Genomic DNA, 26601 nt, shown 5'->3' on the forward strand with positions numbered 1-26601 from the left:
TCATTTTTTTCCATCCTCGCCTCATACTGTCTTTCAGACCGTTTCCTACGGTAAACATCATCTGCCAGAAAAAGATATTATATTAGCAATTTCCAAGAGCATGATGGAATTAAATGTATAAAGTCTACCATCTCTTTTTAAATTTTTCAATCCTATTTCCTCTTGCAGACACTGACAGGCAACTGAAAATTAAAACCAACATGAATCATTTCTACCCCTTAAAAATAGCTTATTCTTCCTCCCATCTAGGCTAAAGCTCTTCCCCTGGGTCTTGAGGAAATGTTCTTACAAGCAAACTAAGTTTCCAGTGTGATAACTTCTTTTATTTTTAATTATTCTCATGGGAAAGTAGACAATTGCCAAACTAGCTGAAGCCAAAGGTAAATTAAATTATAGACACAAAGCCCAATGCCTATGGTCTGCTAGCATGGCTTCAATATTCTAGCTTTTCTTAAGAACAAAGGAATGTACCCAACTTCAGTCTTCTTAACCGTTCTGCCTGCCTTCCCCCTTCCCCCAAATATCCAGCCTCAAAGGTGATGGAAATAAAAGTAGTCCTGTGATTTCTACTTTCAGTTGTTAGAAGTCCAAAATAACTGTTACTCTGAAGAGATACTTGACTCTGAAGCACTGTTCTGGAAGGCCCTGACTATATCAGCAAGGAACAGAGATGGCAAGCACAGTGACAAAACTGCATCCCTGCTTTGATGGGGTATCAGCAAGGTCAAACACAGCTGTGTAAAGGTAGAATCCTCCCACTTCTACAAAAATCCTTTCCTTTCTCCTTCAGGGAATGGCAGTGGCCTACGCAGTAGAAAAGTAACTGTAGGTACAGTGCTTGTGAGCTGAAGGAGCAGATTACGGTCCAAAAGGCGTAGAAGACTTAGACCTATGATATTTTACTGCAGCAGTAAGCCATAGTTTATCTTTGGCCAGATAAGAGTCTCTCACTGCCCCCCTCAAAAAAACCCTACCATTTTGCATGGATTATTGAGCAGTAATAAGGTTAAACTGCACAATTACTATTACTGTATTACGGTACCAGGCATGGCATTCTTTGCAAGAAAACAAGGCTTGCGTTGAAATGTAAAGGCTGCTACACAGCTGATATGCTTTAGTTTCTAACCTGACTTTATTACATGTATGCCACAGAAATATTAAGTTGAAAAAAACCACAGCAAACCCAAGCTTTCAAAAGTGAGCATGAGAAGCGGAGCGATTTTGTTTGCAGGGAGTGTCAGCTGTGGAAACTGTGTCAAGCTGTTTTATTCTATAGGAAAATCTCAAATAGATTTCCCATGAAAACTGGAGTGTTTTCACATAACACACAGTAGAGCTGAAACATTACAGTTCCTTGTTCTGAAATCTACAAAAAAACTTACAGTGAGACTTCTTAAAGGGAAAAGAGCACCACATAAAAACTAAATGTCCTAACTTCTAGAAACTGCCATTAGCTGAAAAAAGTTCTCATGACTCATTTTCATACTTTGTTTTCAATTATACATAAAAAGATTCCACATTTCAGACGAACCCCCACCTAAATCCTGACAAACCAGAAGAGTCTTTTTCAAGGTTAAAAATTCTAATTTAGTATTCTAAACCCAATATTGGGGGGGCGGGGGTGGGGAAGGTGCCCCGTGTCTTCTACTACCGCTAGAGAGGCAGAATCTGGAGTGTCAAACCCTACCCTAGTGGGAGAACTGGTTGATTTTCTGAATATCTTTAAAGTCCTCCAGGTCAGGACACCACATCAGACCCTCCACACTACTCGATTTTTGGTTTTTTTCCTCTCCCCTTCTTCAAGCAGCCTCTTCTACATTATATTGACCTCCAGAGGAGCCGCGGAGCACACTAGCGGATCAGAGCACGTGGCTGATGCAGGACTGCCAGAGCCTTCAGCTACGGGAGGAGCTGCGCGTGCGGGGGAGGGCAGCGCGCTGTCAGTCCCGTGTCTGCAGCGAGCGACCTTCGACAGGCCTGCGCGGGGAAGGAGCCGCTGCGCTGCGGCCCTCACTTACAAAACGTCTCCTTGCCAATACGGACGTTGATCATGAACCACTCCATCGCTCCCCCGAGCAGAAAGAAGAAGGGCAGGAACCGGTAGGCGCCGAAGCGCTGCTTCCCGGGCATCAGCTGCAAGAAGCGCTTCACCTTCTTGCTCACCAGCATGACCAGGCCGGGATCAGCGACTTCAGGAGCTGATTAAAAAGCAAAGCAAACCCAAACCAAAACAACAACAAGAAAGCGAGGGCGTGTGAAAGGAGGAACGCACCGTACAACAGCCCCCAACACGCCGAGGTCAAACCGCGCCCGCCAAGAGGAGCCCTCGGCACCGCGCCCCGGCCGCTGTGGGGGAGACCGGGAACAGGGCCGCAGCCCGCTGCCTGACGGCGGCAGAGTAACGGGGCGCCCAGGGCCAACCCCGCCCCCGCCCCCGCCCCGCCTGCAGCTGCAGCAGCCCCTTCAGCTCCCAACGGCCCTAACCGTCCCCGACCCTTCGCCCGCCCGGCGGAGCGCGCAGCCAATCAGCAGAGGCGCCTAGCGCGCGCCCCTCACCTCCGGCGAGAGCGGCCGGGCAGCGCAGCGCAGCGCAGCGCGAGCCCCGGCAACAGCGCCGCGGAAGGGCGTGCTCTGCCGCCACGTGACGCCGCCTCGCCTGATTGGCGGGAGCGGCGCCGGGGGGCGGGACGGGGCGGCGGCCCGGCCCCCTCGCGCGGCGCGGCGCGGATTGGCCGCCGGCGGTGCCGCGGCGGGCGGGCGGCGGCGGCGGCGGCGGCGGCGGCGACGGCGGCGGCGGCGGCGGCGAGGAGCGCGGCGGCGGCGGCGGCGAGGAGCGCGGCGGCGGCTCCCGCTCTCCCCGAGGCAGCGCCGTCCGGCCGGGCCCATGGCGGCGCTCGGCGGAGCTCTGCGGAAAGGCGGCGGCGCCGGGTCGCGGCTCCTCGCCGTGGCCGTCTCCTGCCAGAGCTGCCGCTCCAGAAGCGGCCCGTGCCCCGGGGACGGCGGCCACGGGCAGCCCCCCGCGGCCCCCGGCAGAGCCCGGCGCGCCGCCGAGCCCGGCCCCGCCGCCGGCAGCCAGCCCGCCCCGGCCGAGGGAGCCGACACCAAGACCTACTTGTGGGCCCGCTACCACGAGATGAAGAAGCTGGTCTACGGTAGGAGCCGCCCCGGGCGCCGGGGTGCCACGTCCTTCTGGGTTTCCTCTTTTTTTGTTTTTTTCCCTTTGCATCTCGGTGCCGTTCCACGCGCTGCAGAGCTGGAGATGCGTCCGCTGCTGGGCGGCTGCCGGGGGGTGAGAGCTCTGTCCCAGGCAATGCCGTCTGCCTGCCCTGCTCGCTCCCCTCCAGGGTGTCTCTCTAGGCTGATCGGTGCTTTTCTCCTCAAATCGGGCCCCGGTCTCCCTTTCCCCATCAGGGACTTTCCCGTGAAAACGCGCTTTTGCCGGCCTCAGTGTCTGAGGACGTGCTGGACATATGGGACTTCTGCACAGCTGGCCCCCTTAGTTTGGGTGCCGCCATGGCGGACGGCCTAACTGAAAGGCTTGTTACGTTTTTCTCTAATTTGCCATTGACTGGCATACAGAAGCATGGCCAGACTAGGACAAATGGTCAGTCGTGTTGATTGATGTGGCGAAGAGTCCGGGGTTCAACTTGCGAACCGTTGGCCCAAGAGCGAGTATGGAGAAGACTGATGCTGCAACTGCTGGGGCGTTTCCTGGTCCTGAATGACTGGGCTGAGTTCAGTCTGCGCTGCAGGTGTGAAATGCCGTTTTCTCACACACGCATGTTGTTGTTGCTCCTCTGACTGAGCTGTTACGCGGATCCATCAGGTACGGGGGCTTTGGCATGTTGCTAAGCAAGGAGGAAATGCATGCCGCCTGCTGGATCTGTCCATGTGTAAAAATAGGGTGGTGGTCCTTCAGGCAGCAGCAAATCTTTGCTGTACGTATTAAATTCTCAGGATGTGAGACACTGGCTTTAACGTCATGATGACAGGGAACTTTTTCTTCTTGATTTGTCAGTTCTTGTAATGTTGAAGGTAAGCACCGTAGAGAGCTAGCTAGCGTGACTTTGTCTCTACTGTTAAGTAGCTCTCTCTTAGCTTTTTATGTCAGGCCTCGGTAAAGGAAGGCAGGCAGCCGTCGGCCTCCAGAGGAACCATCTTGCTATTCGGAGACTGGCGTCTTCTGTCTTCAATTCCTCCCCACCTCCCAGTACGTGAGATTTGACATAAAATCTAGAGTCCCTTGTGACACACAAATGTAAAGAAATTGGCCGCTGATCCATTGGGATCCTCTGTCTCCGCCTGTTGTATCCCAGCTTTTGCAGGATGTGTGTTCCTTTGCCTGGTCCACTAAAGGAAGTACAGTGCGTAGACAGAGTACTGCAGCTTAACGTTAAGTTCCAGCTGTAAGACCGTGTTGTGGTTTTAGCCCCACAACTTGAAAGAAATTCCAACTTGCAAGGCTTGCAATGATGTTTGGACCTTAATATCCTCAAAGTCATTCTTCTTTTCCGTAGTGGTATAAATGCACATAGGTTAATATCATGGTCTCTTGGCAAAATGCTCACTTTACTACGTGACAGATTATGGTGTCTGTATTCACATAGTTACAATTTGTTGGAGTGCGTGTGGTAGAGTTATTTCTCTAGATGGAGAATTAATCAGCAGGACTAAATGCAAGATGAAGTTACATGAAGTAGGCCGTTTGTAGACGGAGTAGACTCTACAAATCTTCAGGTGATTATTTGATGTTACATGTTGTTACCTAAGGAGGCCCGCATTTGTTTAAGTAATAGCTCCCCAAACCGAAATTTCAAGGCTGCACTGTTATTCAGGTCTTGTCAAGAAAAGGCACGAACAAAGTTGGTCCAAGTTGGTTTTAACTGCTGCTTTGACAACTAAACTGAGTTGTGCCAAATCTGGCATCAGTCCATTCCTTTGTTCTCCTTCCTTTCTAACTTTGATGTAAAAGTGAGCCTCTGTGGTTGGATTAGGGATTCAAAAGGTTGGTTGTGTTGAAAACATTGTTGCCCTTTGATCCATCAACATCAAGTTTAAGAAGATCCCTAAAAAAATCTGTGGTGCCACCTTCTCCCACTGCCTCTGAAACTCCACCTTTCTGTTTTGTCAGTTATTGCTATCGGTTTGGGGAAAGATGTCCCTGTCAGTAGACTTTATTATGTGTTTTCAAGTCAGGTCTTGCTTACAGCCTGATTTATAGAGCAATCAATCCGACATTTTTGTACAGAGCAGATTCCAGTGCTAAATCCTGATTGAGCTGGATCAGGAAAGGCTTGTAGGAAGAGAGCATCTTGGGCAGGCAGTAAAGCTTAGTGGTGGTGCAGGTTTGGTAGCAAGAGCTGACGCGTCAGAAGTTCTCAGCTTTGCAGAAGTGCGCTTCTCTGTTCTGTCCATCTTGAATGTGGTGATACAAAGAACGTAGCTACGCCAAATGTGCTGTTTTTACTTGTTTAATAGAGTTTCTTTCAGTATGTTGCGATCAAAATATTGTAAATACTCCAAAACCGATTGACTTCGTACTTGCCGTTCAAATAAGAAGACTGCAGCATCTAGGTGGTAATGAGAGAGAGCCTAGAAGAGTCTGAGAAAGGCACCTCTGGGAAAATGAGCAGTATGTGCTTCGAGGTAAAATCTGCCCTTTGGGTTGGGCCAAGAGAAGTCATTCTCTTCATTCTTTATTTCCCCTCTATCTTTTGCAAGACTGACTCTGAAGACTGTATTTCATTCCCTGTAATAATTTAAGAATACTGCTTTCACTTAATGTGTTTTTCTTTCTCTGCCAAAAGAGGCAGGGGGATGGCATAGTTTAACACTTAGAGTATGTTGGTTTGATGATACCCAAAACGTCAAGGAAGGGTGTTATGTGTTATTAGTAAGCGATGTCAGAAGTTTTGCAGTCTAGGAAACATACAATCTTGAAACTCAATGGAACTGGAAAGCAGGTGAAGATTTGGCTGTGAGGAAATGAGTATTTTTTTTTTTCTAGGTCTTTTAAACTTGTAACTAGCTACGACAAATTAGATTTCCTGAGAAACCTTCAAAGTAATTGTTAACTTCTTGCCTCCGCATGGCAAGCTCGAGTGAGGTTAAATGTCGGAACTACCAAGAACACTGGCAGGTTTGCAGTAAAGATGGTGCGAATTTGGTTTGGCACTGGTAATACTGAGGATGTAGGTTAGAGGTGGTTCTTGCTCTTCTTTAGTTTATGTGGATATATAGAGTTGCGAGAGAAGACCCTTTGGTGTGGCCATTCCAGTGGCGATTCCAGCGTAGTGGAGAGGTCTTTTAACTCTGTTCCTCTATCATTTGATGCTCTTTACATAATACTTCTGTCTGCCTAGGCAAAGCCTACCCTCCTGGTAGAGGTGTCTACTTTGACTTGTTGAAATGTTCAGTAGGCATTGCTGTGAGATAGCACAAAACAACACTTCAAAAGGCTAAAGAGGTACTTGGAAGTGAGAAAGACAAAACTGACTGTTTGTCGTTAGAAAGCAAGCCATAGCGTGCAAAGGAACTTTCTGATTTATGAAGAAGACGGAGAATTGTGACCGTGTGCTTTTTAGTGTTGCTCTTTTCCTCACTGGAAAATGAAAGCTAGTCTTACAAAGAAGTTAGTGCAGATATCTGCTACATTGGACCTCTGGGAGTACAAAGGGTGTGAGAGATGTGTAGAAATTGCCTTTTTTAGGTATCATTCTTAACCAGCCTGCTGGATCCGAGACTGAGAGAAGAAGAGCATTTCCTGTGCAATAGCGTCTGTACCCCTGGGAGCTCAGTAAAGCACAGGAAGCGTTTGGCACCTCCCGGACCGGATCATTTCTCGAATCAGAAAGGGCCATGTGGTATCTTGACGTCTCCAGCAGTTGTTCACCCTTAATTACCTGCGGTTGTTTCCATCTATGCTGTCATGCTGGGGATTGAGTGTTATTCCTTTGTAACAACTGTGGGCTATTGCCTGGGAAGAGGCGCTTGCACTGTCATGAAGAGATGCCAACTTAAGCAGCTGTTCAGTGATTCATGCTAGCAAAATGAAGTAGAAGGTGTTGTGTGGTTACCTTGCGTTTATGTCCAAGCGTAAAAGCAGCATGTGATCAAATATGCCTTCTTGTGGTCCGACTTTGTTGTTGAGTTTCATCATGCTTTATAATTGTGAGGGGGCTGGACATTGCTGAGTGCTGTATATCCGCATGGATATGCGGACACTTCCCTAAAAAACAGCAGAGCTGCAAATCAGAACAAATTGCAAGTATGCAAATTCCAGCGGTTTGTATCTGTTGCAGTAGCTCTTTTTTTCCCCTCCTTTCTCAGATGTATGCACACCAGCTCTCTTTTAGATCATACTTCCTGGGTGAAGTGCTGGGTAGACAGTGACTAACTGTGTGATACTGTCTCCCTTTCCAGTTGGGATTCAGATGGAAAGAGTAGTTGGGAACAACATTATTTTGTAAGAACCAAAAACTGTTTTTTTATTTTGTTTTTTCTTGCTGTAATTTGTCTTCTCTCTCCAGCAAACATCTCTTTTGGTGTCTTGGCAGAACTAAAGCAAAAGCTGTCTTTCTCGAAGAATAGCATCTTTGTTGGGTTTTGGAGGGTGTTGATTTTTTTAGTTTGACTTGGTGATTGCCATGTAAATTGAAGCAAAGATCCCTGGCAGATTACATGCTGAATCTCTCAGCAGAGCAGCAGCGTCCAAGTCTGAAGCCCAGGACTTGCGTAAGCATTCAGAATTTGTGACCCACAAGGTGATTATCTTAAAAACAAAATCTGTATTTGATTACGATTTGAAACCTGGCTCATTAAGCCAAGCATGTTTGGGGTCTGGTGTTGAAACCAATCTTGCCATCCCACCGTCCATTCCAGTGTGGGGGAAGTAAGGAAGCGTTGGTAGCTGACTGTCCATCACCGTAGCATTGCTGTGAACTCGGCACGCACCCAGCTTTCTCTCTTCCCTGCAGTAGTTTGAACCTGTGGAGAGGCTGCATAAGAGAGTAAAGAGGAGGCTGAGGGGTCACCGCTCTGTTGCCTTCAGTGCTAGAGTGTGGAATTTCTGGAGGGACAAGGATTTTGACTCGACTGACTGCGTGAGCGAAGATTTAACAACGGATGAGTTCCTGCTGTGCCCATGGCGGGGTGAGCAGTTCAGAACTGGCAGCTCACTACAGCTCTTGGAATGCGTCCCTTGCATCTCCTCCCAAGGTGGTTTGGTATGATTGTTGTGTGTCTGCCACCTTTGCAAGAACAGCTAGCCATCTGGATACGTCATGTCGGTAATGCCGTCCTCTGAAGAGAATTACTATGAGGATCATGATCCGAGGTGGCTGCAAAAGAGGGAAGCATTTCTAAGGAGATTCAATATGACAGGCCGGTGTCGTGACCGCCTATGTGCTGTACACGTATTCTTGCAAGATGTTGCAAACTGATATTTGCACTCGGCCAAAGGTATAGCATAAGCTCTGGGTTTCAGTGAAGAGAATCTTTCTTCTCTCTAGGATATCAGTGACTTTGCAGCTACTGTAAATCAAGGTGGAGGGTGACTGTGTGGAAAGAATCAGCTCATAGTAAGCTATTTGTGAGTAAGAGTTTGGTTTGGTGATGATGATGTGTGATGGAAAACATAGCAAGGAGAAAGCTTTGTGCAGTGCTCCAGGACGGGTGTGCAGGGAACACATTCTGTTTGAACCAAGGATGATAAAGCATTTTCGCTAGAGTGCGCATCTTTCTTCAGCTTTTAGTGAGGTAAGAGAGAACGTGCTATGTAAGTCTGTGGCAAAATGTCTGAGTGGGATAAAACTAGCTGGGCGGGAGGCTGCTGGAGAACAGAGACAGGCTGTGTAGGTTTGAGGCTGTCGGGGAGTGTGACTTCATTGCTGGGTCTAAATATACTCCATAGATCATAACGTGTTACAAGGTTACTGCTCATGGTTGTGATCGCAGATAAGGCTTGCTCCATGTGCTTGCCTAATCTCAGACAACCCTTTCCCTATGGCAAAATCATACTGGTTCGCTCAGCTTTTACAGATTGTGTTTTTGCAAAAATTGCAGCAGGCACCTTGTATGTGGATGTGTCTTATGTCTTCTGTAGTGGGGGAGACAGGTCGCAGGCAATGGTATGTTGCGCTGCTGTTAGGCTATCCAAATGCGATGCCACAAATCTGTTAGCAAATGGCGAAGGATGAAAGAGCTTCACCTCTTTGTAGGGATACGGTAGCAGCGAGTGGGGTGTAGCTGTCATAACGAGAACTGTGCTTGCATTAGGATAAGAAAACACTGCATATTTACACTGTGATGTGATCAGGGTTGTGCCATTTTCCTTGTGAAGAAGAAAAATAAAGCCCTTCAGTCACTCCATCCCAAATCACAGCATATGTTTAGAAACAGATCTTCTCACAAGTTACCATCCGGAGGTGAGGACAGGAAGTGGAGGTCTGTGTGTTCATGGTGCAGAGAGCATTTTTGATGAGAGGATGAAAGTTACGATCATCTGAATCCTTTTCATTTCCTATCTTTAAAAAACCCAGTGGAAAGTACTCTCTCTGACTGTGTTCGCTCTCCTCAGCCCCTTCCAGGAAATTTGCCACCAGGAGAGTGACTGAAAGAGGGCTCTTGTTCTTGCTGTGTAGGCAGTAGGTCAGTCCTCCTGCCTTAAAATACTGCTTTCTGGTCTTGCAATTCCTTTCTAGTTGGTCTGGTGAAAGGTAGTTGAAGGCCAAAGGAAAGTGAGCTAGGAGGGAGAGTTGGATATGTTTTTGTAACGCTGCTTTCCCCTGAGAAATAGGCAATATAATGATGTATCTGAATCCTCTTTCTTTGGTCACCTCTTTGGATTAGTCCTCCCAAATGTACTTTGGATTTTTACCTAAAACGTACTGTTTTTAAGTTCTGTAATAGTTCCAGCCCACGTCTTAATTGGGAATGGCTGCTGTTGCTTTCCAATAATATTTGTTTTGTTCTGGATTCAGATGAAACTTCATTTTATAGCAAGGAAGTGCTAAAGAAGCCAGTACAGGGTTTCTTGCTAAAAGCCAAAAGTTAAGGTGGGAAGGGGAAAAAACCCTGCTGCCAATGCTGTGCAGAATGCAGAGAATGTCTGTTCTTTTCCCATTGCTCAAAGGGAAAATGACCTGTCTTTGAAGGGGGAGGGAATCTCTCCTTCCCTTCTTTGTCCCTTAACGTGGATGTGACCAGGGAATCCATGACAGGGATCTATTTTTATTGCTCTGTCTCATCTCGCAATGGACAGCTCTCCCAGAGCAGGAAGCTTGAGGGGGGTCTGTTCCTGCCTTTTCTATTGTAGTGGAGCTAAAGCTCTGAGCTCTCGACTAGCTCTGAAAAAGGATATATAGGTACTTCAGCTGCTAGCTCACTTAACCCCCATTTTCCCTGTGGTCCAGGGAGCAAAGTGTTATTCCCAGGCATCTTGAACAGTAACCCGGTTCTGAAGTGGCAAACTACATGTGTGGACTGAGCTGCTTCCACAGCTGTTTATCAGCGCAAAGCAGATAACTTGTTGCTATCGGTATTATGTGCTCCAAGAGTGTGGTTTGATGTTTTTCACATTGGGGGTTTTTGTACAAAATCTTGCTTTATCCTGCCTGTAAAAAAACAAATGCCCGAACTGTAGCTGAAGGTTTGCTCGGTGAAGTCTGGCTGCTTCTGTGGGAAACAAATGCCAAAAGGCTAACTTCAAAATTTCTGGTTTGAAGTCTAGGTTTCTCTAAGAGGAGAGTCAGCTTGTTTGTGGTGTTCGAATTCTGAGAGAGGAGAACCTGTTTTTTGATGATATGCTGACGTGTTTTTCTGATGATATGTTGCAGCTGCCTTTCACATAGGTGAGTCTGTTGAACATGCAGCTGCTGTAAGCTAGAAATTTGATGGTTCAAAATCCCTGGTCTGCTCTGTTTTATGTAGGCCAGGGACCTGAGGACATTGTTTTTGTGTCTGCAAAAGGTCAGTCTTACTTAATTAAAATGGTGAGCACAGTCACCAAGCACAGCTGGAGGTTTCACAGTACATATTCTCATGGGGAGGACTATTTGAGCTACTTAACTGCAGCAGGCTTCGACAGCAGGACTGTGGTCCTTTGCTGCTGCCATGTGGTACTTCCAGCTGCTGCCAGATTCAGGATGGAAAGTTGACATTTCCACGATCCCTTCAGTTCCTCTAACCTCTCCTCTTCCCCTCTTTAGATCTTCTTCCACCAGGAGTCTGCAATCTCCTCAATCCAGCCGCTATCTACGCTAACAATGAGATCAGCCTGGGAGATGTTGAGATATATGGCTTTGACTACGATTACACATTAGCGCAATATTCTAATTTACTACACTCTATGATTTTCGACACTGCCAGAGACATCCTGATAGAACAGTTCAAGGTAATGATCTGCCGAGAATTTGCATTCAGTCTTACAGCTGTCTTTGTGACTCCCTACACTCGCTTGTAAAATACAGCATTGTGCACATGCCAATGACTTGTTTTATTGAAATAAACTCCATGTTTTACCATCTTTGCTTGCAGAAGTTTTTGTCTGTATGTGGAATTAATCTCCTTTGGGACATTTTGCTGTGCTCTGTATTTCTGAGGTTTTGTAAATATGGAGAAGGAACCTTAGTCTAGAAAGATTTGCTCTCTTTTCCCTAACTATGGAAATAGGCACACAGAATTGCAGGTTTGAGGTACCCAAGCTGGATAAACATGAACTGCGGGCCAGCACTGAAGCTGTACAGGACTAGACATGCACAGGTTAATGTGGATAACACTGTATACCATGTCTTATAATGAACACCCTATTTGCAATAGATGACTGCTCTATGCATTTTTTTTCTGGTCATGTCTTTCTTTTTCGAGTGGCTCTGTAGTGCCATTGCTTTGCCGCATATATGCATTGAATGGAGCTTAGCAGAAGTCTCCTCACTGCCTGAGGGAATCTTATGTTTTCCCTAGTGTCCCTTACATGAGAGGAAGTTTTTCTGGGGAAGTATTTCCCTTTTTGCTGTAGGGCTTTTAGCTGATCCTTTGTCTTTCTCCTTGGTTGGTTCATGCTTGTTGTGAGAAAACTTGTGTGCCTAAGCCAGTTCAACAGGCAGAATATTTGTGTTGATACCCAGCACTTATGTCTCTGATGATGTTGTTGTTATGTGTCTTCCCAGTATCCAGAAGGGCTTGGGAAGTATGACTACATTCCAGGGTTTGCCATACGTGGACTTCACTATGATGTACAAAAGGTAAGATGTACTAAGTTCAGCCTCCTGGGCTTTTTCTTCCATCACATGAATGTGTTTTTAGTAGAAATTTAGTGGAATTGCTAACAGAAACATTGATCGCAGCACTGTCAGTGAAATACACAGTCCGAGTGCCTGTATCTTTCATTGTGTGGGTCTGTTTTCTTATGAGCTTCCCAAGGCTACCATGTCTTTTGTGTTCTCATAGCCTCTAGCAGAATGGGACTCTTTAGCGAGGATTTTTGGTAAACATCTGTGCCAATTTAAAAGTCAGTCAGTTATTTGCACAAGCTAAGTAACCCGAGAAGCTTGCACAAGCGAAGAAAACCAAGCTTGTTTGTGTGATCATTTCTATCTTTCAGGATATTAAAAAGACAAACCTCCGTCCTGTATTTACAACCAGCACTTTCTAGGAGAGGCATTATGTCTTACTCTAATGATAGAAATGACTTGTCAGGAGAATGCTTTAGGAAGCTCTCTTTTTTACTCTCCCTCCCCCCCGCCCTCCCCTCCGAAGGATAGGAGTGCCTAGCAAAAGATCCAAGCTACTTGAGATGCATACTTAGGAGCACAGGCAAGCAAAGTGCAAGCATTTGCTTTAACCCTTTTTCAGTTCTTTGAAACAACTCCATAAAAGCTCAGTGCCCGATAATGTCATGCTGTCTGCTGCAGCCGGGCAGTCAGCTGGGAGTGAAGTAGAGCTAGGACCTTGGTTATGGTGAGCTTTGAGCAAATTCAGGGAAGCAGGCAGTACAGGCGAGAGAGTTTGTGCTACCCTCTAGTAGGGAAAAAAAGAGAGAAAGAGGAAAAACTTTATAGAGATTTCCCATGTCTTCTGTCCTTGCTGAGGTGACAGCAAGGCAGCAGACCATTCATGAGAGCAGACCTCTTGGCTTGGCAAAATAAGTTAATCTGTGAGAAACTGAAGTTCCTATCTATGTGTAAATCTCTGGCTAATATATGAGAGGAACACAAAGGTGACTAGCCTAGCCAAGCAAAGTGTCCTTTGAGTGAGTAGAGGGTGAGAACTGTGTGTTCTCAGGGTCAGATTTTGCAAAACACACGAAAAACTGGGTACTGCCTGTCAAGTAAATCTTTCAGCCTTATTTGCTTGCACCCGCTCACAAAGCGGTGGGAAATCTGCCCACAGTGTAACAAGCTAAAGCTACACTTATGTGGTATAGGGATGCAAAAATGTGAGTGCTCGCTCTGTGGAACCAATTACCTTGCATTGTGGTAGGAAATGGACAAATAGTTTTGATGCTGTGTCCTCATTTGATTTGCAGAGCGATACTAGATTTAGCATGAGGCTGCTTTCTGTGCAGTAGAGAACTTCTATTATGGCTTCTGAATGATGAACGGGGAGAAGAGAAGGGATGAGTCATGGATAGGGAGTCTGATACAAGAACTGCAACAAAGCTCTAATGTTACTGGCCTGGTCTCCTTATGAACTTAGCTTAGATGTGTGTTGGGGAGAGGAAGAAGTGGTGGCGGGGAGGGCTTTTGCATAAAGAAAATGACTAGGCACAGCTGCACTCAAAGCCAAAACTTGCCTCCTTTGTTGTGCTTAAGATAAGTGTGACTACATATAGATCTCCTGTGCACACAGAATCTCCTTTGGAATGTGTGTGCTTTTCAAAGGGAGATAACAAAAGATTGTCTGAGTCACAGAAACGATGTCCTATTTGTTTCTTTTTCAACTGCATTCCTGCCCACAAACTTTGGAGTGTAACAGGCAGGGATATTTCAACTCCTGGCAAGGTGATTTTTTTGCCAGAGGGCCTTATAAAAACTCACAGTGTGGATAAGTGTGTGTAAAGGCAGTTGGGGGTTTAGGGGTAAGTGCAGCTTAAAATACATAGATGCATGATGTTTATGTTGAGTTTTATTTTCTAAATGTCATCTGCTTGGAACTTGAATCTTAAATAAGGTTTAAGTGTAAACCCACCCAACATTAACAGTAAATATGTATTCCTCTTCACAGAGTCTTCTGATGAAGATCGATGCTTTCCATTATGTCCAGTTGGGGACGGCATATAGGTCTGTCAGTTTTGAAAATCACTTTGTAAACGGGCATATACGCAAAGGTGGATTACTAAATTTGAATGTAGGTTCATGTCTTTTTTTTTTTTTTTTAAAGCAGTGTGCAATCTTGTCTGGCTTATCCTGTTTCCACTTGCTTCAAGTGCTTACCTTACACATAATTGCAGGGAGTTACTTTTCTCAAGCATTTTGAACCAAGTGTGGGTGGAAAGACCTGGAGCTTTTTGTAATGGTTAATGACACATACAGTCACGTACTCTGCTTGGTGTCAGAGTAGCAGCGGCAGCATGCCTGGGTTAACATCTGTGAGTAAACTGTGCAACTGGGAGAGAACTCCTCCATAGGTGTTCTGCATATGGGCCTGTCTTTTCAAGGCAACGGTGTGTCCCAACAGTGATGTACTTTGCTGTGTCACAAAGCTAAGAGGAGAGTGATCTCAATGTGCAAATAAAAGCTTACAGCAGTGCAGATATGTCAATAAAGTAATGACATGTCAGAATCTGGGCTTAGTTTAAGGCCTAGCTTGTCCTATTTTTCTTCTCTTCTGTTATTCTCCAAGGAGAACTGGGTGTAGATTGGAATTACTGGCTGAAACAGTGCAGAGCAAAAAGACTGTTTCCACAGACTGTGTCCAAAAAGTTGTGGGACTGGACACTGGGAGAACACCCTGTCCCTATCTGGTGTGGGTTTGGTGCATAAGCAGTAGTGATTCATACATACCTGTAGCAAAGCTCCTGAAAAATGTTGTTGTATTTCTTGAGCATGGAAGCCAGCATGTTTTTTCTTGAACTCTGGCCTTTGCTGCTAAGTTTCAGTTACAGTAAACACCCTAAGAATATTAAAAAGGGAGTTTCATAATCACATGGAATTGGCTTCTTTGAATGCTGTTTTTTTTCATGATTCTCTGGTAGTGCCACATATTTCAGTGCAGCTTCATAAAGAGATTATTAGGGAAAACTCATTTAAGCTTTTTTTCTTAAAGTTTCCTTTTTAAGTGTCCTTCCTGAAGTCCTTAAGTGTCCTTTTCCTAAAGTGTCCTTTGCTTTTGAGCAAAACTTAGGCAACTTTTAACTTCTCAGAGTCTGTACCTTGATAGAGTAAGTTAGGAGAAAGGGAAAGTTGCTGACTGGTTGAGTAAACAGTTTGCTACATCCAAAAATTGTTTAAGAGGGAAAACTGGCAGCCGTCAGAAAACCTAGTGTTCATGAATGGTATAGCTTGTAGCCATACCATGGTTATAGTGTTTTGGACAAAAACAGTGATCCATGTTGAATGATCTGTTAGCAAAGGATTTTTCTTGCTTAGGAGAACTGAATAGGAAGGAAAAATAATTTGTTCATGTATGAAGAATCTTGAGAAAAGTTAGGAAGCTCTTTTCCTACACCTTTGCATTTAATACTAGTGCAACTTGTGGAAGCAACTTTTCCAAAACTGTCGTTACCCAGTGCTACCAGAACGAGATCATGGGGCCCATTTGGAGGGCAGTCCCTTTGAGAGACTGATAGCATGCAGAGGGAAACCTCTGTACCGAACTCTCTATGCTGGAATGGAGGTAAAGCCCCTCAATTAACTTGAAGGCACAAACAAGGTGTCTGAAAAATGTCTTGGAGAAGATTTTATGTGAACCTTTAGAATGGCAGAGCTGAGTCAGGCTCTCTCTCTCATGCCAAGAGAAGTGTCTGAATTTTAGAAAGGATCTTGTTCATCCCATCAGCTCTTTCTCTGCAGTTTCTAGCTCTGTGGGATCTGGTGACTATTGACATACTATTTTTTTGTCTAGAGGGCTCAAACCAGTGCCTGATGAAGAACTAATCGAACTGTACGGTGGTACACAGCACATCCCCCTGTACCAGATGAGTGACTTCTATGGCAAGGTATTGTAAGCTCTTTAATGCTATGGTGCAGCATCTCTTTTACCAGCTAGAAAAACAAAGTGAATTGTATGAGCATGTAAATGATTTCCCTTGACTTAAAAAGGTACAGTACCTAGTGACCTGATTTGTGTTTTGTTCTACTGGGAATTTGCCCCAGAGGTTATTTAGCAGTTTAGCATGTGAAAGCTATCGGTGAAGCATTCCTAAACAACAGGGCTATTGGCCTGGAGCTGAATGGCTCTGCAGGCTGATAGGGGGATGTCCCCTGCTTGCTCCTTGGCCAAATCTAGCTCCCAGGCTGTTGGGGCAGCTTGCAGCTCTGGTGTCTGCAGGGAGTTGTGGGGGAGGGTGTGGGGGTGTGTGTGTGCAGGGTGCTTGCAATGCCTTTCTCTCTTTGGTTTTGGGTAGGTTTTTTCCTTTATGAAAATGATCTCCCCCACAATCCTCACTGTTTGTAGGGCTGGCATCCATGAATACTTTTTTGAGGCAGAAAAGTTGTTGTCACGGTAAAGGGCTGGAGGAGACGTAGAAGTCATTTGGTTGCCTGGACTGGAGGAAGTTAGAGATTTTTCTTCCTCATGTGCTCAGTGTGGTGGTGTGGGCAAGCAGGGCATTCGCATCCCTTTCCTGCTGGACTTGCTTTGTTTCTTGTCCTTTGTAAGTTTAGTTGTCTTAAAAGAAGGTGGAAGGAGAAGGGCAGGTTTCCTCTGCTAATACCCTTTGAGTCAACAGTGTGAAGTCCCCAACAAGGTTGCTTTTTGAATACTTTTTCTTGGGAACAGTTAATCTGACCAATTGCCTTCTGGATACACAAATACGCTGTTTATAGATCAGCGTTGTTTACAGCTTGGGATGTTTCTGTTTAGACTTTGATATCTGTGTGTAAACTGCACTTGTTTGGCCCCTGCTGTGCAACTCTTCTTACTCCTAGCAAACATGGATAACTTAACCTTTCCTTTTTAACAAAAGTAAGCATGAAATCTGCTCTGATTTGTGGCCTTTTGTAGGACCAGAGGCTCGTGCCAAGGTACCTTTCTGTGCTTCTTTATAGGTGCTATAGCAGTTACCTCAGGTGTTTTCTTCTGACTTGTAGTTAGTACCTGACAGAGTCATACAAGACTTCCTCAAGTGGTAATTGCAAAAGGAATTGCCTGGTTTTTATTGGAGCAGACAGTGAAAGAGCCAATGAACACTTGCAGTTGAGCAGGATTAACATCAGGAAAATACCCTAATTCTTGTTCCATAGCCTGCTGATTTGAGCATTCCTTTGCATCCTTATTTCAGGATCTCATTTGTAGCTTCTCCTTGCGCAAGGATGGGAGGGAGTTTTGTCATGCTTCAAGGGGCCAGTCTGGCACTGCAGGTTGCAGGATTAAAAGTAGTTGTAAAAGGAAAATGGAAGAATATTGTATTTCAACAGCCTTTTGTGTGCAAGTTGTCTGTTCTCTAGAGAATGGTATTATGAATAGGTCATTATATAGAGCAGAATAGTACCTACTGAAGCCTATCCACTTCCTCCCTGGATTAGATGTCTTTACCCAGTCATTTCAAAATAACTTGGGTATTGAAAAACTCCATATAACATTTGGCCATGGAAGTAGGGATAGCAGTTTATTCTTTGAGAGGGGGTATGTCTCTCTAAAGACGTAATGAACCCCATGAGCAGATAAATGGTTCCCAAAGAGACAGGGGAAGTATACATCCCAAGACATTAGAATCTGGCAATGCCAGCTCAGTCTGTGCCGCTGACACATAGTGGGAAAGCGTCAAAGTTAGGGTGGTTGTTGGTGTGAACAGTTGCAGTGCCGTTGGTGTGGTGAGGCTTTATTAAGGATCTTTGACCCTTTCCTTGTTAGTCTGAGTGCTGATCTTGCTGCCTGTGTATGGGTAACAGGGGGGTCTGCCAAGCCAGTGGTTCCAACATGGCATAAAACAAGTAGGACTGATGTAGTCAAAGAGTGTAAATATTCTCCCCTAAGGCTTTTCTTGATCCTTTGTTGGCAGGAATGTGCGGACAGCTACTGGCATCGAAAACACCTGCAGCACGTAAGCGCAGATCTTGCCTAGGGTTAGACAATACAGCTAGTGCTGCATCTGCTGGTGTGGCTAGTGTTGGCCTGTAGTGAAGATGAATAATTTGTGGGTGTTGTGGAAAAACTGTATGTGACGTTCTTTTTAAATCTATGGGTCTGGTTTTCATCGTGATTTGTGTTGATATGTCTGCTGTAGGGAAGTTGAGGCTGATAATGGGAGGGGGAGAGGCCAGACTTGCCTTGTAGGGTGATGGCACAAGGCACAATAATGAAATCAGAGTCTTAGCTAACTACGAGGTAAGTCTTTGCTGTTAGCATCTAACACCTGACTGTCTTCTCTACGCTTACTGTCTTGAAAGGTGGGAACAGGTCATTGCTCTGCTCTGCTAAATCCTATACCTTGTGATTTCAATAGAAACTGCCTTTCTGTGTCCCTCTTGCTCTGTTCTCAGAATCCCTGAGCAGGGATGGGGAAAAAACTGTTGGCTATTTTCTGGAAGTTTTTCATTTTCTAGTGAAAGAAGGGTTTCCCCTAGAAATTGTACATCAAAGTAGACAAGAATCTGTTGAAAGGATTCAGCGAATATTGCTAAGCAGCCCACCAAGAACAGTACATGGCCCAAACCAGGGGGTGTGCTTTGTATTCTCTTCTGCTGTAAGTCAAGTTGTCCTGTGATGGATTGATGTAAATTGTATAATCCTCAGGACACCAACATCCCTTCTGATAGCAGCATTTTTTGGTAACAGACTGCAGGCAAAATGTTGTTTGTTATTCTTTTGCCCTTTTACATCTTCTTTCTTACCACAATTTGTGTTGCCCCAATATTGTGTTTGAGTAGTGCTGCGAAGAGAACGCTAGTCTCTTGTTCTATCCTTACAAGACCAGACTAAATGTAACCATTGTTACATCCTGATGCAACAGTGGCAAATATTTGGCATTAGGCAGCTTGTGCCCTCTGTCAACTCAACCATGTGTACCTTCTGTGATTTCTTGGATGCTGCCTTCATGTCTGTTTTTCACATAGCTATAATAAATGCCTTCTGATATGCCGATGTTATCCTAGAGACCAATTTTATCCTAGAGAGTTGAGACTTTGTGACAGTCAGTCATGGGTTGCCAAGGTTGTAGCTCAAAGCTCACGTGCACAGGCATGACATGAGTGGATTGCTGGGATGCTTCAGGTGATGGGGTTCTTCGAGAGGTCTGAGTATTTCCCAAATTGCTTTTCATGTACCAGGTTTTAATAACTGTTCCCTTGGCTGATCCGGCACTTGAACGATGAAAGATAAAATGATTGATTTCAGCTTCAGTTCTCCAGCAAGACTCACCATAGTCCTGTAGACAGGTAGTACCTACTGAATAAACAAGCTTTTTTTTTTTTTTATTGGATGGGCACTCCGGAGCCAAACTTGGCTGATGATCTGCTGAAAGGTTTGTGATTGATAGGCAATAAAACTAGCAAATGGATGGAGAGCTGCAGCCTTGCCTAATGCAAGGTGAGTTATTACTTCATCAGAGTTTAAATTTTCCATTTCCACTTGATTGCTAGCTAGTTCTAAAGTGGGCTGAAGTCTACACACACATGCACACACACTCTCTTTCTCACTCGCTCGCTGTTTCTTCTTCTCTGGCATGTGCCAGCTCTGTTTTTTCCATAGTGGCCCAATGTTGGGCAGACGGCCATTGGTAAACTGCGTGTTGAAGCAATTCTTGCATTGCTCTATGAAACCTCACTGGAACATGGTTAGAGCCGCTTTGATGCAAGTGCCTCCAAAATCACAGCCTTGTTTGGATGAGCAATGGGGCATCTCCAGCAAGGGGTGTAGCTACTTCTGTAGTGGAGCATTGTCTTTTGGCATCCTACAGTAATGGCAGGAGGCCAGGTGGGAAGCAAAGGACATGGAGTCAGAATAAGAGTTAGTGTTCTGGGACTGACTCCCTGCTTCCCCCATCCCTGCCACATGGTGTTAATAACGCTGGATTTGTTTAATGATTTCTGTGAAGGAGAAGCCTCTCTCTTGTCAAGAAGTGTTAATGCATTAGGTTAGTACTTTGGCAGAGAAGAGAGGGCCACCTGCTGAGTGGCCGGGGCTTCCCACATTAGCTTTGTGCTTTTTATTAGCCTGGAATATCTTCCCGATGGTTCTAAGTGATGTGGGTTTGTTGTTGTATAGCATTTTTTGTTTAATGCATCTTCTTCATATTTTGCTTTCCAGGGTCCTTCGCTTAAGCAATTCATGGACATTTTTTCTCTTCCTGAAATGACACTGCTGTCTTCAGTCATCGATTACTTCATAACTCATGGCATTGAGTTTGACCAGGTTCATCTTTACAAGGATATATCTGTGAGTAAAATGTGAATCGCCCCATAGCTCACATCAAATTTGTGAGCTCTTCGGCTTGTTAGCACAGGTGAGCTCTGTAGCACCTCCACCTAAGGTGCTGTTTGTGAGGAGTATAATATGATAACATTGTTGCCTCTTTTGATTAGGGCATTACCAGGGAATATTCAAAGCTGTGTTTTCAGGGCGCGTTGGGTCTCTGTCTATACTGCAAAGTTGGTGTTTGCTGTACACGTTTCTTGCAGGAGTGCCTAGGCCAGTTAGCTCGAAGATCCTTCCCCAGGAAGTATGTCAGAAAGCTTGTGTAAATGTTTTCCAGTTCTGCAGACTTTCAAGCTCTATGCTTTCCTGCATGACCATGCATTGACCATGAACCAAGCAGTTTGCTTTCTACAGCAACTGTAGTGAAGTACTTTCCCTTGCCTACTCTGGGAATTCACTCCTTCCCTTTGTATTTGGAAAGCAGTCTGATCCTTTTGGGATGTTTTCCTGTGCATGACTGTGATTTTCAAGAGGCAATTACTCCAAGGCTAATTGTGCCCTCCAGCTACACTCCAGGCATTTGAAAGGGCAGTATTGGATTATCAGCGCTGTTGGGGGTGCTGTTTTACTTCTCAATTAATGTTATAGGCAAGAAGGAAGTGCTCAAGATTGCTGTCCTGGATTTGTTAACAGATGAGCATATGGCAGTCCTTTCTCTATGGGAAGGGGGTTTTGATCTGTACCTTATAGGAATTCAGTGGTCATCCTCCAGTAGTGGCCTGTATGTACACAGTCCAGTCATCTTGTGACGGAAATGTTGTTACATGTATGCTGCCTTTTTTGTGATAAGGATCCACCCTGTCAGCTTTGCTACAGCCAAGGATTAGGGCTTAGGTTTTAGCCTTCTGTTAGTGCTTGATAAGAGTATACCAGCTGGTTTCCCACAAGACCCTAACATGTTTCTAGGTTGTAGTTCATTTTCTCTTGGGGTGGGGGAAAACAGGAAAAGGAGATACAGCTGACTTCAGAGGTCTTGTGTCAAGAGTGTTTTCTGACCTTGCTTTTGAGATCAAAATGGTCTTGTTCCTAGCTGAAATCTTGAGAGCAGGTGGGTGGTTGCCATTGTCTAATATGTACTCAGTACGGGGTGAACGGTATGCTCAAGTCCTCAGTCTCCTGAGTGCTAATCCTGGCATTTGTCTTTGCATCCTTTGCTGAGGAATGTGGTTATTCTTGAGGTGTGACTGAGGCAGGCAGAGAGATGAGGTATGACAGAAAATCCGTGCCAGTGCTTGAAATCCATATTGGAGAAGTGACAGGAGACTGTCCTGCACTTTTATCAGAATAGTTCTTGCTTTTTCTGTACAACGAGGATAATGATCATTTTTGCAAACCCATCCACATCCCTCATGCTCGATAGAGCTATGCCTTCTCAGAATAGCAATGCAAGTGCAGAGAAATGGTTTGTGGACATGAGCACAGAGATCCTGTGCCTACTCAGACAGGTTTCCCAAGAGGACTCGTGTATGCCAAACTTATTACAGCACAGACTCCCAGTGGGTAAGTCGTGGCTATACTCGATACTGTCTGTCATTATTAGTGGTAATCCTGACTGCAGCGCTATGTGTTTGAGAGCAGCCTGAGTGTTAGCGACACTGCACTGAGTCAAAAGCGCAGGCCCTGAGGCAGTGGTGAAGGTTTGAAACAGGCATGTAAACTGTGTCATCCTGTTGCACCAGTTTGGCTGCTTCATATTTGAGAGCAAGCACATGCAGTTTACCCTGCCTTCCTTTGGGGAAGTTTTTGAGCCCTGTTTGGTACCTCCTCAGGTATCAAGATTTCACCTGCAGGAAAGTTACAGTTCTCCCCCTGTTTCTTTTTGGTTTTGGATTTTTTTTTTTTTTTTTTTTTGTGGAGTATTTTGGGTTTTTTTATTTAGGGAAGGAGCAAACTGCAATCGCTTTCTGCTCTGCAGAGGTAATTTTGACACAAATCAAAAGCATTGCTTGCTTTTAGTGCCAATGCTGATCAAAATGAAGTTGTTTTCTTGCTAGTGCTTTTGGTTTTTGTTTGGTCTCTTAGCCCAGTACAGCAGTCTCTCAGTGAATGATCTGTGACCGCTGCCTTTTCATCGTTCAAATCCAAATGGTGGAAATAGACTCCTAAAACTCCTGTTTGTTTTGAAAAGGTGCCTCCTCCTTCACTGTCCCCCATCTAAGCTGTAAATACTTCTCTCAACTTGGAAGGAAATGATTTTGAGGTGAACATGATTTTTCACCACAGCTGTCACCACTGCAGTGAGACTAGGTTACTGTGTTGCATTGTGGGCAAATATTACTGTAGCATTGTGTGCAGCCTCTGTGGCAACGTCAGTGGTGAATACGTGAATCCTCTCTGAAAAGGTGGCTTTTGAAGGAGTACGCCTACTGTAAAAGTGATTTAATTATCCTGGGGAAAGGCAGCCTTTGTTCTTCTGTCTAAACTGTCATGGATGAAAATGGTACCCCTAAAGCACATGCACACACTGCAAAATGGGTTTCTGCTCTGGAAATGGTTTCTGTATCTGGCATATCTCTTTAGATGGAAACTTGTGAAGAATCTTAGTTGGGTATCTCCAAAAGTGTTTTGGGTCTTTGCCTCTGGGCTGGAAAATAGAGGATGTTGGATGCCCTTGACAATAATCTGTTTTATCTTGCCTCCTGCTTGAAAAGTGGTCAGTGTTGTTTTTGCAGACAAGCCCCCCAGCACTCCCAATGGAACCTTTTGTTGTGTCCCTGTGCACTAGCTATCTCAGGACCTGCTGTTGCAGCCTGCCTTGGCTAGTGGGAGCTGTACCGGAATCACAGACACACACCTCTGCTGTCCTTCACCTCAGCCACGCTCCCATTCTTTGAGTCACATTTGGTAGAGCTTCCCCAAGCCTAGAGAGGAAGAAAAGCCAGCTAGTGTCTGGGCCACCCAGGTTTTGTGGCAGTAACCAGTTTTGGAGTTGCACAGTCTTGATTGCTATGACAGCAATGCGTTAACATATCCTGGTTTCCAGGAGCAGGACAGAAATTGTTCTTGCTTGGCTAGGTTTTGAGGTTTTTTCCTCCCCATTTACTGCATCAAGTAAACTAATACAGCCACTGTGTTCTTCTTTTTGGCATGGTGGTGAGCCTCGCTGTACAAGGTCCTCTGCTTGGTATTGATGTAACTTTTCTTCATTCAGCAAGAAGAAGGGATGAGTCATTACTGTATGCTCATCAGTGGTTGCAGTAGGCTTGCATGCTGGGAAGCAGAAATGCTATATGTAAAACTGAAACTTTTTTTCCCTACCTTTTCTTTAGGATGCCATTAAAGATGTACATGTGAAAGGAGTGATGTACAAATGGATTGAAAAAGATCTGGGTGAGTTAACTGAAGCTCTGGTACCAAATCCATTTTGACGTCTTGCTATACTATGCAGAATCTACATAAGATGGCTAGGTAGGTTCTGCACTCAGTCACAGGAGTCAGGTGGTCAAAGAAATTAATGAAGTACTTGGATAGCCAAGGGGTGGAGTGGCGTTTAGAACCAAATGATATTTAGGTTCTGGTGGAAGATCTTTTTTAATAGAGGAAACAGTTACCTCATTGCTTGTGTTTCTTTTTCCTTCTGCCTGCAAGTGAGGGGTGATGGTCCTGGCATAATGTGAAGATGCAAAGGCATCGTCTGGGAAGGTTTCCTGGTCATTCAGAGGAGAGAGAGCTCCTAGCAGCCATATAGCCTCAAATGGCTGTGCCTGTCCATTGTGACATTTGGATATCAACCCTCTTTCTTGCCAGCCTTTTCAGTTCCTTAGTCTTTCTCTTCGCTCTAGATGGGTTGATTAGGATGAGGAAGGCCATTTTGTCACCATGGTGGTTCACTACCAATCTGCCTGAGGGGGACTGATGGGAATGGCATGTAGCTGAGCTTCAAGGCTTTTGCACTCCTATTAGTATAGGTGCTTAGGTTTGGTTTGGTTTTAATGAAATGTGGTCATGACCTATGCCAATGTTTTTTGATCAATGATGTCTGTTTTATTCCAATACAGAAAAGTATATTCTACATGGGGATGAAATCTATGCTGTCCTAAACCGACTGGTGAACCACAACAAGAAACTCTTCCTCATTACAAACAGTCCTTTTAGCTTTGTGTGAGTATTGTTATTGTGCATTGATGGGTCACCATGGCACAACAAGTGCATTGCAGTGCAGTCTTTCACATGAGCATTGAAAGTTGTATGCTAGAGGTTCCTGTGGCAATAGTGATGAGACTGCTTTCTGGGAACTGGTTGTGGTGAATGGTGAGCCCCACCGCTCTCTTTACACCAATGGCTCTGACTGTTTGAGGAAGCTATAAGGCTTGGCTGGCCACAACATTACTGAGACACCACTTCGGATTACCTCCAGTAGCTTGTGCTGGGTCACAGAAGTACAGACTTGTTTGGACTTCCCATGGTAGCAGGAGAAAGGAAGGGACAGCTTGAAATTGTCAGAGTGCCACATCAATCCTCTGTGTGATCAGTCAGCATTGGGAGATTCAGAAATCTCTGTGCTTTCTTCTTTGTTGCTGTAATGAGAATTGTTGTAAAGATGCAATGGTGGGCCAGTACATCGAAAGAGATTGCTGGATCTGTTAACTTTTCTGCTTTTTCGCCTGTAGGGACAAAGGAATGAAACACATGGTTGGCAAGAACTGGCGGGATTTATTCGACATGGTCATTGTGCAAGCTGACAAGCCCAACTTCTTTACTGATAGGCGGAAGTATGTGTCCCAAGACGATGATACACTGCTGCATATGGGCCTGAGGTTTTAGGCCCTTTCTCTGAATTAAACGGTTCCTTTTACCTTTCAGAAAAGTAGTGTTTTTCTAAGTATAATCTAGCTCCATACCACATCCAGCCCTGTCTTGGATACTCTCTGAGGAGATGTCTTGGCCAAAACAAACCTACCAGTCTAGGAATAACATAAGTAGTGCCAAACAGAAAGTATGTTTCTAAAATTGGCCATATCTAGCCTCAACTGTTTTGTCATGGCTTGGGCTTACCTTAGATTTTTAGGGGTATTAATTATGTACTTAAATCTTTAGAAGGAAAATGGAAAAGACCAGAGAAGCGGAATGGTATGTATGAGAGCTGACTGTTTCTTGGCACTAGGTCTTGAGAGTGTGCCAGAATCTTTCCTTTTCCTGTTACCCACAGAAAATAACTGTTTTTTTTAGTTACTGTATGTATGCTGTCTTGTAATTAGCAGCTTTGGAAGCCTTTGTACATAGTGGCTGAGTTTTGTGGTAAGTTAGGAGCTGCCAAGGGACTAGCTCATAGGCAAGCTGTTGTCTTTGCTTTGTTCTTTGGATTATTGGTTTGGGGGATTTGTGTCTGCTTTGTTACCTCAATTGATGACTGACCAGGAATTATTGTATTCTGTCCTTGAGGAATCCTTCTTTGTGTATTTTCTTCCCCCACCCTCAAGGCCACTAGCATAATTAGGAATAAGGCTATGAAATGGCTTACTCTATCTGTGCTGACCGTTGGAAAAGAAACACCCGGTCAGTTTTAGGCATAAGTAATGCAATTGCTCCATTTCCAAGGTTGGCCCTTGTGCGCTGTATGAGATGCGCTTAAGTGCCAGCAGTCCAGAACTTTAGATTGCCTTCACATCTATGGCCTAGCAGTATTTCAGAGCATTGTTACATAGGGAAGGCCAGATAATATTGGTTATAATGCTTTGGATTTTCTCAGAAAGCAAAGGCAAAGCAAGACACAGTGATGCTATGAGTGCAGTTTGTCTGACTGTTTGTTTGTTATCTGAGCTGTTGTGGAAACTGTCACATATCTGTGTTCACTGACTAGGAAAAGATAATTTTGCTCTGACACGATTGTAGGTGTTAGTGACCAAAGTCGAGGGGGAGAAAAATCAGATACCACTTTGTTCAACAGTGTTTTTGTGAGCAGTTGCAATGCATTTAACTGTATGAGAGTGCTAGGGGTACCCTTACAGTAAATACAATTTGTTCCACTTTAGTGATCAGGGTGGAAGAGGGAAGATGTTGTTTGGAGTATTGTCCCAACAGTCACCT

The 26601-nt window shown here is 44.9% G+C and overlaps 1 protein-coding gene across 4 annotated transcripts in view; it reads left to right on the forward strand.

Annotated features, from left to right (window-relative positions):
• Positions 1-26601, forward strand: part of NT5DC2 (5'-nucleotidase domain containing 2) — a 182855-nt gene that overhangs the window by 147928 nt on the left and 8326 nt on the right. The window contains exons 1-10 of one of the 4 annotated variants that reach the window (XM_067303186.1): positions 2835-3152; positions 11208-11392; positions 12168-12242; positions 14224-14279; positions 16063-16156; positions 18161-18202; positions 20407-20535; positions 23844-23904; positions 24573-24675; positions 25185-25286. In XM_067303186.1, the coding sequence (XP_067159287.1) occupies positions 2885-3152; positions 11208-11392; positions 12168-12242; positions 14224-14279; positions 16063-16156; positions 18161-18202; positions 20407-20535; positions 23844-23904; positions 24573-24675; positions 25185-25286 (1115 nt within the window). In that variant the 5' untranslated portion in view covers positions 2835-2884. The other 3 variants (XM_067303188.1, XM_067303187.1, XM_013945749.2) reach the window with 3 other exon arrangements.

The sequence above is a fragment of the Apteryx mantelli genome, chromosome 12, assembly GCF_036417845.1.
Source record: "Apteryx mantelli isolate bAptMan1 chromosome 12, bAptMan1.hap1, whole genome shotgun sequence".
NCBI lineage: Eukaryota > Metazoa > Chordata > Aves > Apterygiformes > Apterygidae > Apteryx > Apteryx mantelli.